The 15,176-nt window shown below is 40.3% G+C and overlaps 1 protein-coding gene across 4 annotated transcripts in view; it reads right to left on the bottom strand.

Annotated features, from left to right (window-relative positions):
• The window catches only part of Adamtsl3 (ADAMTS like 3), a 285,243-nt gene that overhangs the window by 18,668 nt on the left and 251,399 nt on the right, over positions 1–15,176 (bottom strand). For 3 of the 4 annotated variants that reach the window (XM_076937029.1, XM_076937035.1, XM_076937030.1), the window contains exon 24: positions 2,072–2,254. In XM_076937029.1, coding sequence (XP_076793144.1) covers positions 2,072–2,254 — 183 coding nt within the window. The remainder of the gene's footprint in view (positions 1–2,071; positions 2,255–15,176) is intronic. The other variant, XR_013111364.1, reaches the window with a different exon arrangement.

Raw genomic sequence — 15,176 nt, 5'->3', positions numbered from 1 at the left:
TTTCTTCATGCTTATCAGGTCAGCTTTCCTTGCAAGATAGAAAAAAAAAATTCATCCGTCATTATTAGAAAAGGAACTGGAGGAAGCAGATTGGAACTCTGGAATAGGAGAATGAGCCATGGTCCACAGAGGGACTCATCTGGTGATGAGAAGGGGATTTTTAGGAAGGTTGTAAAGTCTGAGCCTCAGGGTTGAAGGATAGTAGAAAGAAGCTGGTAACTGATCTCTCAGATGAGTGGCTAGCACTGGGAGCTGCTTGGCTCAGTGGGATTCTTGAAAAGAGAAAGGTGCAGATCTTGGTATAAGCAGGAAAGAGAAATTAGCTGAGGGACTTTGAAAGGAACACGAAGAATTCATTCCAGTGCTGAAAAACTTTGATAAGCTGCCAGTGCTTTCAGTTTTGAAGCCTTCAGGTACCTGCAGAGGTTCATTGAGAAGATAAAGGTTGCCCTGCTTCCCATCCACCCTGCAGGACCAGAAGAACACCAGGAACAGAATGGACAAAGGATGCTACACATTTTGACTTTAATCTAATTCTTTTGTTACTTTCCAGCTTCCAAAATTAAAACACTAATAACCATGTTCCACTCTGTATTATTCTAAATGACAGGAGACTTAATGGAGGCCAACATTCACTCTGAGCAAAGAATGGTGGCCCACACCTATTGTCCCAGCTCTTGGAAGGCTGTGGCAGTAGGTTGAAGAGTTTGGAGCCAACTTTGGCTACCTAGAAACATATTGTCTGCAAATCCCAAATCATAAATAAGTGCTAGTGTTGTATGACCGACATTCTGGCTTCCAGCTGGGGCACCTGCATCTCTTTGTGTATCTAGGCCTCCTAACTGCTAACAGGGAAGGCCATGAGGCAAGCTCTGTCATACAACTCTTAAATCTCATGCTGGACCCTCCCGTAGTCCAGGTGAATTCACTAACCAACATAGGTAACACTCACACCTGGGTTAGGTGCTGGAGAAAGAGAGATGATAAATGATCTCCGGTGTCCATATTGACTTCTGTGGTTTATTCTCAACTGATTCCAAGCTCTAGAGGAAACAGGGGTGTCACTGGTTGAATCTTACAGCTCATTTTGTTGAAAAGAACTGATGAACTACAAATATCACACCCAGGAGGGAAAAGAAAGCAGTCTAACATCCTGCGTTTGCCATTGGGGTTGAGGCGTTGAGGAACTCTGGCGTGGCCTCCCCCATCATAACATTATAGAGTTATTCTATACTTGGTTGACTGCCATGCTCCACACTGTGTTGTTTCCTCAGCAATGCAATGGAAATATCAGATGCTTCCTACCTCGGAGGGGCCTATAGTTTTGGTTAAGGAACTAGATGCAAAGGAAGGAACTGTTGGAAAGCATTATGTTTCAGGATCTGACAGGTATTAAATAGAGATCAGAGTTTCTCTTTCCTTTCTTTTCTTTTTTTTTTTTTTCTTTTAAAAAAATTGGGCTAAGTATTCCAGTAGTAGGTAGGCCTTCCAGGGGCCTTCTGGATTAAGGTCGTTGGTGTTTGTAAAAAAAGCAGTAAAGGATGTTTCTTGCAATGAGAGAAATATGCCTGGAGGCCCCAAAGAAAGAAGGAAGGAAGGAAGGAAGGGAGGGAGGGAGGGAGGGAGGAAGGAAGGAAGGAAAGAAGGAAAGAAGGAAAGAAGGAAATGAGGAAGGAAGAAAGGAAAAAAGGAAAAAGAGAGAAAGATGATAGTTTGCATGTGTGTTCGGGTGTGTGTGCATGCATGGGTGTTTCAGTCATCTTGGCTGTAACAGACCTCATTACAATACCCATACACAATCAAGGTTGAGAATTAAGCAGATATAGAGGCCGGATATAAAAAAATCCTAATTCTGAGCAGAAAATTGCATGTCACTTAAGCAGAAGAGTAACTTCTGAGGAAAGAACTGCTGTGGTAGGTGTTAGAAGTGACTTTAAGTAGGTAGTGATGGCTGAGGTAAGAACTTTGAAATGCCAGTGCCATTCACACTTTGACTCCAGTGTCAACAAATCTGGGCCCTGCTTTTTACACATTGCAGGACACATTGGGAACAATTAGGATGGACACTCACCCAGCAAGCGGAGCCCAGAGGTTGCCACTGCTTTCCCAAGAGCATTGGTGGCTGTGCAAATGTAGGTTCCTTCATTTTCGAGGGAAGCATTCTGCAACAACAGGGATCCATTGAAAAGCAAGGAAACATTGTCACTCAGAGATCCTCCTCTCTTCAACCAAGTTACATTAGGCTGAGGGACACCTTTGGAACAAAAACAAAGATGACAAAGGCAATTCCTTTAAGAACAGGGCCGCAGAACCATGAGACAAATACCATTTCGTGTTTGGAGCACAAGTCAGAAAGTGGTCACGTCATAGATAATAGGAAATGGCTGATTCCGTTTTTATGGAATTATGAGGAATTGTGGTACAGCAAAGGCTTTGGTCCATGAGGCACCTCACCTGTTCATGTATTATAGGAGCCAGTGGATTGCTTTAGTCTGGGAATGGAGGCAACTTTGAAGTTGGGCAAATCATTGGGAAAATGGTTAACAAGAAGGAGTTGGTGAAGCTGAGAGCTGTTACCAGGAAGACTTTGGAAAAACTATCTGTCTGTCTGTCTGTCTGTCTGTCTGTCTATCTATCTATCTATTTATCTATCTATATCCTTGGAGAAAAAGATTTTCTTCATTACTGAGCTTTATTTAAAGCTGTAATTTTAAAGAACAAGAGGAACGGGTGAGTTTTGAGTCTGGGTCAGTGAGTCAGAGGATTCAAGGAATACCACAGGAGGCTGGACACAGAGGAGAATGTAAGAGCTGAAAAAAATTCCTTCATTCACATCTTGATGAGTCTTACCATTATGTTTATCTATTCAATCTCAGAACAATTTCACTTGATACTTAAGAGTGAAGGGTGCCTCAGATAGTACCTGGGACTGAGCTACTAGCTGGCTTGAGGGATGAAACGTTCAGGGTGGGAGACCATGCAATGACTTCTTGAATAAAGTCATTTCATTACTATTACCATGACATGTGCAGAGTTCCTTGCAGCAGGCTGAAGGAACAGCCCAAGAGCCTGGTGGCATTTTCAAATTCTCATAGCCACTCCTCTTTCCTAGAAGATGGCCATTGTGTTCTCCATCTTACAGCTAAGGACTCTCCTAAGCCTTGGGAATTCAGGGTTAGCTGTTCCACCCACTATACAAACATAGCCATTCAAGTCTCTTAGGGCTTCCACAGATATCCACAGACAAGTGCTTACCACATGCATGCACGCACATATACATACAGCACATACTCAGGGTATAAAATGTACTTGTTTTAACTTTTAAATAGTGCTAAGGGGTAAAACAAACAAATAACTCCCTGTCCTTGCCACAGAGGATTGCTCTCCAAAACTGACAGCAGGGCCCCATGGCCAGGGATACCATCCATACAGCTCATTGAACACAGAGAGGTCAAGCTGGTGTGCCTGCATGGGGCCTTCACCTCTAAGTTTTATTTTTTTTTTTGGTGTGGGAAGGTTCTCTGCAGGCTACTGAAAGAGAAACCTGGTCACCAACTCAGCCACAAGCCCTTTGACTTACAATCTGTCCTTCCTGCAAGATGTACTGGGGCAATGATGGCACAGAACTTGGAGTGGCCAACCAATGTTTAGTTTAACTTGAGGTCCACACTACGAGAGAGAGTCCATGCCCTATACTACCTGATTAACCTGGATAGCCCAGAGACCTAGGGTAGAACCAAACACAACTGGCTAAACAAAACAAAACCAGAACACAATGAAATGATTTCTAATGATATTCTGCTATACTCATAGATTGATGCCTTGTTCAGTTGTCACCAGACATTAGGTGGAGAGAAAGTCTAAGTTGGAGTTCTCCATAGGGTCTCTCGCCTTGAAGATAGAAGAATACCACGGAATATTTCCAGGCTATGGAAAAATTGTAGGAATCAGATGCAGGATACCAGGAGAACATAACCCACCAAATAAACTAAGCAGGACACATACGGGCTCACAGAGATGAGTGGCAAGCACAAGGCCTGCAAGGGTCTGCACCAGGTTCTTATGTAATGGCTTTTAGCTTAATGTTTTTGTGGGACTTCTAACAGTGTGAGCAGGTAGGTGTCTGAGTCTTTTTGCCAGCATTTGAGACTCTCTTCCTCCGATTGAGTTACCTTGTCTAGCTTCAAAGTGAGGACTGTTGCCTTATCTTACTGTATCTCAATTTGTCACGTTTGGTTATTGTTTCTTGGAGGCCTGCTCTTTTCTGAAGGGAAACTGAGGGAGAGTGGATCTGGGGGAAGGGTGTAGGTATGTGTGGGAGTCGGGGTTGGGAATGGTGGAGGGAAGGGGAAACTATAGTCAAGATATATCGAGTGAGAGAAGTCTCTATTTAAAAAAAAAAGACTTCTAAAAAAAACCATTCTTAAAAAAGAGGGAACAGGATGTACAAGCTGCCCCTTGGGTGGGAGGGCATGCCATTCTCACTCTTTTCTATTGCTTTGTTAACTTTGGACACCACACTGGATTCCACAGCCTTAAGTGTGGACAGAATGTGAAATAAGAACAGGAATGTTATCATGTTTACATGTAATAGTTGAGGGCTCCGAAACCCACGTCTGAGTCTGAGTTGGTTGCTCTTAGGGATTTTATCTTTAATCCTGTGGCTTTGAATGATTTAAACGATTTGAGTGTGATTGGAGAAATTTAAGGCTGTTACCTCAAGACTCTCATCCCCTGATTGCACAATCAAATAAATGTAATATAAGTACTGGTGTGAAGGGGGATTACAGATATGACTAAGTTTACAAGTTAGAGGACTTTAAAATACGATGCTTATATCTGGATGGACAATTCAATCCTATAAGTCCTGAACATCAGAAAAGTGGGAAAAGGAATGGTATATGATATAAAACAGGGCGGCATAGGACAGATGAGGCTGAAGAAGCATTTAGGGAGATCAAAAATGTATGTGGGACATGGTCCTCCACTGATGATTTTTAAATGAAGGGATCCAAGAGCCAAGGAACGCAGGTGACCTCTAAAATCTGGGAGTTTCTTCCAGCTGAAGTGGGCCCTTGAGTCTGGTAATGAGTAGGAGCTAATTTCTGCCAAAAAATGGAGGGAGGTATATCCCCTCATTCTCCAGGTAGTAATTAGCCCTCAACAACACTTTGATCTGACCTTTGCCCTCTAAATAGAGCAGTCAGTTCAGCCACATTCTACTGACTGACCTAAAGAACTTCACAATAATAAATTAGTGTTGTCTTTAGCTTATTAGTTTATAGGAATCTCTTACAGCAGCAATTCAAAATGAATACATCAATAAATGCTACATTGTGTTGGGAAAACTAGGCTTATCCTAAATAGAGGGTTCTCATAATATGGCATGTATATTTTTAGCTTTTTCTGTACACATATATGTAGAAAGGTCTAGCTTTCTTAAGGTAACAGCTATTAAATACAGAAAGCAAGATTCAGAGCCACACAATTAGATTCAGGACACATCTTAACCAGAATTCAGGTAGCTCTCCTGCATTTCTTAATAAATTCTTTCCCAAGCAGCTTATAGTCACTGGAGGATTTGGTTGTGGTAAAAAACAAGACCATATGTACAAATATGTACACACATATATATCAATCATATATCATTATATATCATATATCATTATATATCATATATCATTATATATCATATCATATATCACATATCACATATCACACATCACACATTACATATCACACATCATATATCATATAATATATATAAAATTTCTTGATTGCTATCACTTAAAGGAAGTTATGAGCTTATTTATCTTGTTTTCATCATCCTACTAGATGACTTAATTTTTGAAGGTTTTTAATTGTTTTCTGATTTATTTTAAAAAGGTAACAGTATGGGACTAGAGAGATGGCCCAGTGGGCAAAAGTGTTTGCGCTTTTCCAGGGAACCTGAGTTTAGTTCCCAGCACCCATATCTAAAAGCTCACAACTGCCCATGACTCTAGCTTCACGAATCTGCTGCCTTCTTCTGGCCTCTGAGGATACCTGCACATATGTACACATTCAGCTATGCACAGATACATATATGTAAACAAAAATAAATCTTTAAAAAGAAATGAAGACTAGGAAGACTACATTTTATTTCTTTAAGCAAACAATTATATCATTTGAGAGGGTTCTAATTTTATATCAGTATTTACATTTCTGATCTAATTTACTTGTCAGTGTTTATAGAATAAAGTTGAGTAATAGCTTCAGTAGCAGGAACTGTCAAGTAAATATGTGTATCTACTCCAGATGCATACACTTAAACCTAACCCCCAATTCCTAATGAGTATGATAGATTAGAAATCCTTCAGTAGTTAAGAACCTTTCCCAAGGAATACATATTAACAGTGCTCTTCCCAACACTGGATTGAAATGAAGCTGGGCTACTGAACACTGACTTTCAAGAGAGTAATCCAGGGTGAGACTTTTTTCAAACAGTTATTTTTCCTTCAGTAATCTGATGTGGTTCCAGCTGACAGCCTTTGAATTAGCACAAAGTCTCTAGAAAAAAACCAGCCAGATTCACTCACCTCAGGTGTCCTTGTGCAGTGGCCTATCCACAAGAGGCTTGTTAAAGCAATAGAGCAAATGAGAAGTTAGAGTAGTTCTTTGGGGCCCAATATTAATAACTCTGGCTTTCTAAGGAGGACAAAGCCTTTCCCTTTAGAGTGTCTTAGAAGGCTGGGGTACCATCTTTATAAGAAAGGGCAGTATACCAGAGACAGAATTTTCAATTCCTACTGCAGTCCAAATGATTAGAGGAGAGGAGAGCCAAGAGCAGAGATGGCCAAGGGGTGGGACACTCTGACTCATCTGCAGATCTTCAACTTTCATTTTCAAGCTCTTGGTGCTGACAACTACGTTGGTAGTGGAAAGCCATCCCAGCATCGTGCTCTGTTTCTGATTGGTGGGGGCAGAAGAGTCTGGACAGTTTAATTCAGTAGCCAAAACCAAAGAGAAAGTGTGTCATGAAGGTTCTGCAATGTCCAAACTCTGGAACTGCATAGCTTAGAGACAAACATGCTTGGACTGAAGCCTCTGTATGATTAAGCATATGATGCTGAGTTTGCAGTCAGTGAAAGTCTGCAGTTGCTAGGAACACCACACAGCAATGTGGAGAGATAAAAGCCTAATTGCTAAGAAGACAACACAGGAATTTAGCACCTAAACACATGATACTTGCTGATGTTTTCAAAGGATCGAAGAGAGCAGAGAATGCAGTCAGGGTTCTTCACACTATTGCATTCTGCAGGTTTTCAAAACTACAAATGTCTACTTTGTGTAGATAGCTCTGACACGTCAGAACTGACTTCAACTTATTTGTCTAACCTCAAAGACAGGCATTCCCACAAGACTCACAGCTCTGAAATATCTGGCAGTCTGTTTCCACAACTCTGAAATCGCTTTTGGAATGTAAATGTTGTGGGAAAAAGTTCATCCCTTTAGAGGCTGTGAAACATGTACAGCACAGAGTCTGCACCTCAAGGGTGTCTTTAAAGTAGTCAGTGTTTAAAAACAAATTTCCTCCATCCTTGAAAGGCCATGAAATACTCCACACTATAAAATCCTTGGCTTGTGCAGACCGTTCTACAATGCCAGCTCTTTACGTAAATACATAGCATCCTTGAGCATTTCTGCTGTCTGTTGTTTCTCCCAGCAATTTCACAATATTCCATGAGCCTTTTAACCACCACCTCTAGAACAAATGAAGGCCTAAACTAATATTGTCTGTCCCAGGGAATCATGAAGAAATGATGCTGTCAATATATAAGGTAAGAGATTTACTGAACACAGTGTAGGTAACAACAGAGGGAGTCCTCACCAGTAAATGTAATGATAAATAAGAATGCACAGCATTGGCATCTGAGACAAGACATTAAAGTGACTGCATCGAAGAAGTCTTCAACTGCAGGACCAATCAGGCAGCAGAAGTTTGAGAAAAATCCCTTAGAGCTAACTGTGTGCTCTTTTGTCCTTTCCAGAAATGAAAGGCCTAGTTATCATGGAGGCTACACTCAGAACTCCAAATACAAAGCTATGACTTTCTCCATTTGCGGACTTCTCTTGAATAGCTATTGATGTACATTCCCTTTCTAGAAATGATGCCAACAGACTGGTGCTATCAGTACCCCCCAGCAATTCGTGCTGATGCCTTAGAAATCATTGGGGTCATGGCATCTATTCCCCAACTCTGTCATTAAAGGTCTTTACCCAAAGTTTTCTAAAAGTTTTCTTGTGTCATGGAGGAGGATGTCACCAAGTTCTTTGCATGGGATGGTCAACCCTGACCTCTCAGGACACTCAGGTTCTGCTTCAAGGACTAGGAAGTTCTTCCCAACTTCCAGCCATATTCTATGAGCTGCTGGATACCATTGTCCAGGGTCTCATCTACAAAGTGTTCATGGCAACTATTCCATGTATTGTCTCAAGGTAGATTCCCTCCAGTAGTTCTTTGAAGAATTACATGCAAAGTCAAGGGCTTGTGCCAACTGGACACAATGACATGAGCTGTTGCTGAGCATGCTGGAGTGCACACATGACATTGAACATGTGCACTGCACACATTGCATAAACCACTGACTCTGAGTGTCGAGCACAGGGAGAAGAGTCCTACATAGAAAACTGTGGGTATTCTGAAGACTCAGCCACATGAACAACATTTTGGTAACTTATTCACCTAACACTGGCCTGTAGGTAGACAAACTCATCCAGTTTTTAGAAGCTTCATTACAAAAGAATATTTATCCAGAGGGTATATGCTATGATCTACAGGGGGATTCTGGTCAATATGCCAAAACAAAACAAAACAAAACACCAAAAACCCAAAACAACAACAACAACAACAAGCAATAACAACAACACAATAACAACAACAAAAACAGTGGGAGGAGGATTTTTGAGTGGAAGTGTCATTTTAAACAGACTTTACTTGCATCTATATTTTTAGATATTTTGATGATTGGAAATGGCTTTCTAATTAATAACTAAAATATACTAACAGTATAGATTTCAAATTTATAAGTGAAGAAAAAGCAATTATCTTCATCTTGAACCAATGTGTTCCATTCATAAAATAGGAATAGCCAGACAACACTCAAATTTTATTTTTAAGTCTTCTGAAAATCACATATAAAAATTTGTAGGTAAATTTATTTTAGTAAAGATGGCTCTTTCCCCCTTCCCTTCCCTTCCTTTCCTTTCTCCCCCACCCCCAACTCTTTCTTTCATCACAGTGATCTGTGACTTAGAGACTTCTCAGAATCATCATGTGTAATATAACACAGTAGTCAAGGGCAACATGAGCTGATGGGGTGATGAGACTATCTTAGGAATTTACCCATATAATCCTGCGTCACCACAAATATTTTCTCAAGATCCTTTTCTGAAAGAGGCATTATTCAACTGAAAAAAGAAAGCTAATAATTTGGCAAGTTAACAACAAAATTCCTAGGTATATGCCAAAATATTTTAACCTAGGCAGAAAAGGCTGAAACTAAGAAATACCTTTACATTTTATAATATGAATCTTCTGAGCTGATTATAACCCCATCCATGAAGGGCTCACCCTATCCTCACTCATCACCTGGAACACCAAGCATGAGAATTCAGTCCAAATTAGGCCCATGTTTCCTACCAATTGCCTGCACACACTGGATGGATGGTTAAGTAGCATGTATATAACCTCCACTTACTGTTTCTCTACCTTCTTTTATCAGTGGGTAGCAAAGGGAATGACAGAAGTATAGGGCTTAACCCTCTACCACTGATAAGCTTATACTTTCTAGAAGTGCATTTTGGAAGTGATACATTAAACATACGCATTTTAACACCCTATACAGCTACAAAACCATTGACTTTCTCATGATCTATTTTTGTTGTTGTTCGTTTTTTTATAAAAAAAATCGAAATATAGAAAGTTCTATGCACAAAGATATTTATTTTATTGCCATATATAATGGTAAACAAGCAAAAATAGTTTTTAACATTAAAGGAGTACGTGTGTCACTGTGGAGGTGGACTTTAATACCCTCATCCTAGCTGCCTGGAAATCTAGCAGCCTTCAGATGCAGATATAAAACTCTCAGCTCCTCCTGTATCATGTCTGCCTGGGTGCTGCCATGCTTCTACCTTGATGATAATGGACTGAACTTCTGAACATGTAAGCCAGCCCTAATTAAATGTTGTGCTTTATAAGAGTTGCCTTGGCCATGGTGTCTGTTTACAGCAGTAAAACTCTAACTAAACACTCACACAGCGACTACCCATACAGATATTCATGGAGCAATGGTACTGAAGACTGAGCCCATATGAGGAGGCTGATCAATAAGATCTCCAACTAAAACCAGAAGAGACAATCAAATTAACATGTATGCAAATAATGACACAAAGTGCAAAAATAATGACAAAGTCAAAGCCACATGGCTCCTTCAAAAAATTAAATTTCTCAACTACTACATTCTAAAATTCTGACATGCGCAAGGCTCTGGATGAAGGTCTCAAAAGTTTACTAAAAAAATGGTCAGTAACCTTGGAGGAGATCTGAAGAAGCAAATGAAGTCAGGCTCGAGTCTGCAGAAGCAGCAACAGAGAGAACATCAGCAAAATGGACAGGCAAATCAGCAACACTGAAGGAAAACTCAGGTGGGAAATTAATATTTTTAAAAAGTCATGTAAATACAGGAAATGAAAAGCACATCAATAAAGTGTGCAAAACAAAATACCAGGGAAGAAGAACAAAATCAAGGTTCAAATATCAATTTTGAAAAATGAGCGGCACCTACCACTGTGCATGAGCCCTGCAATGAGATCAACCTAACATCAGCTAGTGTCATCTGAAAAGCCCAGCCTATTGTAGGCAGTGGCATCCCTGGACTGGTGGTCCTAGGTGCTTTAAGAAAACAGGCTCAGAAAGCCATGGAAAGCAAACCAGTAAGCAGCTCCTCCACAGTTTCTCTATCAGTTTGTACCTTCAGGTTCTTGCCCTGCTTGAGTTCCTGCCCTGATTTCCAAGACGGGGAGAAGCATCCCTCCATGGCCTCAGCTCCTGTCTACAGGTTCCTGCCGTGTGTGAGTTCCTGCCCTGATTTCCTTTGATGGTGAACAGTGATGTGAAGTAGAAGAATAAACCTTTTATTCACCAAGTTGCTTTTGGTCACATTGTTTAGTCACAGCAATAGAATCCCTAATGAAGGCAAAGACCAAATTAGGATACAAGCACAACTTGGGACAGTGACAACAACTAAAGGCATAGAGAATCTGCTCAGTGAAATCATAGCCAAGTTCCCTCAAATCTAGAGAACGAAATGAACATTTAAACACAGAAACATTTAGAACCACAAGTAGACAGGTACAGAAAATCATTTCTCAAGAATACATCATAAGATGTCAAAAACACAAAGCGCTCTCTCTCTCTCTCTCTCTCTCTCTCTCTCTCTCTCTCTCTGTGTGTGTGTGTGTGTGTGTGTGTGTGTGTGTGTGTGTGTGTCTGCTTATGTGTGCATGGGCCTGCACGCATGTGTGTGATTGTGTGCATGTACATCTGTGTCTGTGTCCTTGTCCATATTGGGATGGGATACCAACTTATATACATAGAGACCACCTCAGAATAGCACTAGACCTCTTGACAAAAGCCAGGACAGCATGAAACTGCATGGTTCAAGTCCTAAAAGTAAACAACTGCCAACAAAGATTGTTGCTTTATCCAGCAAAGATACATTGGGAACTGGTGGAGAAAGAAAAGCCTTTCAAGGAAAGTGGCTCATGACTTCCAAGCCAGCCAGCCCTGCAGAAGACAAAGGGTTAGCACACAGAATGGGATAAAAAAAATGACAGTCTAAAGCATTCAGGAATGAATGTATTCCAGGAAAAGATGACCAAAAAAGAAGATGGGAATCTCTCATGTCTAACACAGTAAGCCAGTATAAGCTCCTCAGACTAATAAGGAGAAAGAAGATAACAAATATTAACAAACCAGAAAAGCCAGGAAAAGCTGTAAAAATTACTAAACATCTCTAAATAATAATCTTACTTGTAAAAGCTTCAACTCTCACCAATAAATTGAAAGAGACTGACTTATTAGATTTGAAACAAACAACAACAAAAAAACCAACCAAACAAAATACTGACCCTTGTAGCTGGAAAGATAACTTTGTAGTTAAGAGCACTAGCTGCTCTTCCAGTAAACCCAAACTTGGTTCTCAGTACCTACAAAAGACATCTCAGAAAGGCCTATAAATCTAGCTCCAGGGCACTAGATGCCCTCTTCTGGTCTTTGTGTGGATCTGCACACACATAGGCCACAACTACATGGACACATATACATTCACATAAAAAAAGAAAAGAAAAATAATTCTTAAAACAACAACAACAACTCTGGCCCCTTTACAGGGCTGTTCTAATGCTGCTTGTATTCTAATGCTAAATTCTCAAGATGTTGTTGCCCCCAGCGAGCAGATCCTCACATACAGCAAATGGTGTTTATGAGATCCTTGCTCCCCAATTCAACTGGTCGATTAAAAGTCTAAAGCCTGTGATTGGGCAATGGAAGGAGAAAGGCGTGGCTTGAGGATCAAATGAGGATGTTGTAGGTAGAGGACAGGAGGGGAAGAAGGAAGGTGGAGGGAGGTAGAGGAGGCTGCCATGAAAGGAGATGAACCATGAGTGAGTGACCAGGAAAAACAGCAAGCAACAAGAAACTTTATAGCTGGAGAATAAGTCAGAATAGCTCCAAATCTGCCCAAATATAGGCTTAGAGCTTGTAAATAAAGTACCTGGATTGTGTCTTTTATACAGACTAGCTAGGATTATACATTTATTTTACTGGCCCCAATTATCTGTTACCTCTAAGAAACAGCTTACTCATGAAAGTGAACTTATGAAGTAAGTGGGAACCTCAGAGAGGCTGGAGTCAGTATCCTGATCCCTGGTGAGATAGAATCCAAAACCAAATTAAAGGACACAAAGAAGGCTACTATATATCAATAAAAAGAATTCATCAAAAAAGATATAACTCTTTTAAATAAATGCATTGAATGTTGGAGCCCTGACTTTCATAAAACTAATAAGCCTGTTTCATAAAAGAGGGCTGGACTCACAGGCCTCTAAGACCTTTACAGATTTAAGTACACTTTTTAAAAAAAAAAAATCTCAACCACACCTTACTATTTCTCAAGAGAGCTTTCTTTCCATATTTCAACTTCATCCATTTATGAGGCAAGATGGGGCCAGATCCAGGCTGTTTAACACAGCACTACTACCTGTGGACATCTGGACATCTGGACATGTAGAAAGAGTTGTGCATTCAGAGGACATGAGAACATAACCAAGACATGACACACTTTTCCCAAGGGCTAGTCACACCGCCCAAACCTCCCCTTTTATTCCCACTTATTTCCTTCTCGTATGCTACTTTCTCTTCAACAGCAGTGTTCACATAAATGAAAGACTCCCTTTTCAAATATATCAAATTCTGGCTTCACTGTATTACATATTCTTACATTATTCACTTCTTTTCTTTTTATTACAACCAGATTTTCCAAATCATAACATAGATAATTGGGTTTTCATGGACTAGTAGTTTAGCCGCACACACTGTTTTTGTGAAGGACATTGTACCTATTTTGTAAGTGTTTGCTGCACACTCGTGGGCTCTTTCCGCAGACATTTCTAATAGTTGGTGAGAACTAAAGATCCCCAGTTTCAGGTTCCAGTTGGCAAGGAACCATCAGCACTTTCCCTTCTTTTATTATCATTTGTCCCACATTGCTGCCAGGGACCTAAGGCTCAGAGTAGAATTTCCTTCAGGACATCCCACCCCAGTGACTCATTCCATAACAGAAAACAAATGGCCAGGGAGACAGTGTGGCAGAGACTCAGGAGACAGCAGGGCAGAGGCAGGGCTGGGAGAAACATGAGTGACCCCAGATTAAGGGACATTTAAATCTGTTTTGTAGACATTTTTCAAACAATAAGAAAGCACCATAGCTAGAGTCAAGGTTCTAACCACAAACCTTCCTTCTCCTCTCTCAGACCAGGGGTGAATCTGCACTCTTTCATGCAGCCACAGATGAGCTGTGGAGCACATCCTGACAGCTCTCCCTTGGCCTCAAGGAGATAAATCTCATGAAAAGAATTTCTGGTCCTTATCATCTAGTTGCTCTAAATTTGTTTTTCCAGCATACACTCTGGCTGGCCATACCTGCAACTCTATTTGTCCATATTCTTGCCAAACCTTAGTAATGTGAAACTCTCAAAGTTTTCCAACATAACAGGTCCAAGAGGGGCATCATCTCTATCGTAATCTCATTACCAGTAAGAACAGAAACACTGCAAATCTTTTCTATCATAGGGCTTCAGTTCTGACAACTGCTGGTTCCTATGGCGACTTACTGTTACATTTAGCAGTTTGTGCTTAATTTGATTCATAGTAATCATTTATATATCGTGGATACTGTGTGATAAGTATTTTCTCCCAGAAATGTAGCTTTTAAAAATTTGTTGACAATGTCTTAAAATGCTAACAGCAAAATTGATCAAAATACTATTCATATATTAGGAAATTCAGCCTTTAAAATCCTATGATTCAGCAGTTCAAGGGCACTCATAGAGGTCTTTAATTACCATGACACACTAGGCATTTTATTTATGATTTGCAATTCTAGTGTGAATTTCCATCATTCCCAAATAATAAACATATCTCTTCTTAAATGAAAAATTAATTTCTTCATATTTTCAGATCTTTAATCAGATTCATTTTGGGTAGTGGTTATTTTTCATATTTATAACCAATTATCATATCACCACTTACTTAGAATTTTGCCTTTTCGTTCTACCACTACTAACTCCTGGGGTTTTCTAAATACTGAATTTGCTGTGGGATCTACATTCTGTTCCATTTCTCATCTGTCTCTTTTCAGTAGCACACTGTTCTCAGTCCTCTGGCTTTATAAGAAATCTCTATAACTGACAGAGACATGTGAATGAAGCCTTGGCCACTGTGGGACACAGAACAGCAACCTGACAGCTCTACCTTTAAGCTCTCCGGGGACCACAAAGCTTTGCTCCATTACCCCAGTCTTCCTTTGTCTCCAGTCCTTTCTTGTTTGCTGGTAATACCTTCAATATCAAAC

The sequence above is a fragment of the Arvicanthis niloticus genome, chromosome 1 (genome assembly GCF_011762505.2).
Source record: "Arvicanthis niloticus isolate mArvNil1 chromosome 1, mArvNil1.pat.X, whole genome shotgun sequence".
NCBI lineage: Eukaryota > Metazoa > Chordata > Mammalia > Rodentia > Muridae > Arvicanthis > Arvicanthis niloticus.
The sequence above is the reverse complement of the archived record's forward strand: the minus strand, read 5'-3'. Positions and strand labels throughout refer to the sequence as shown.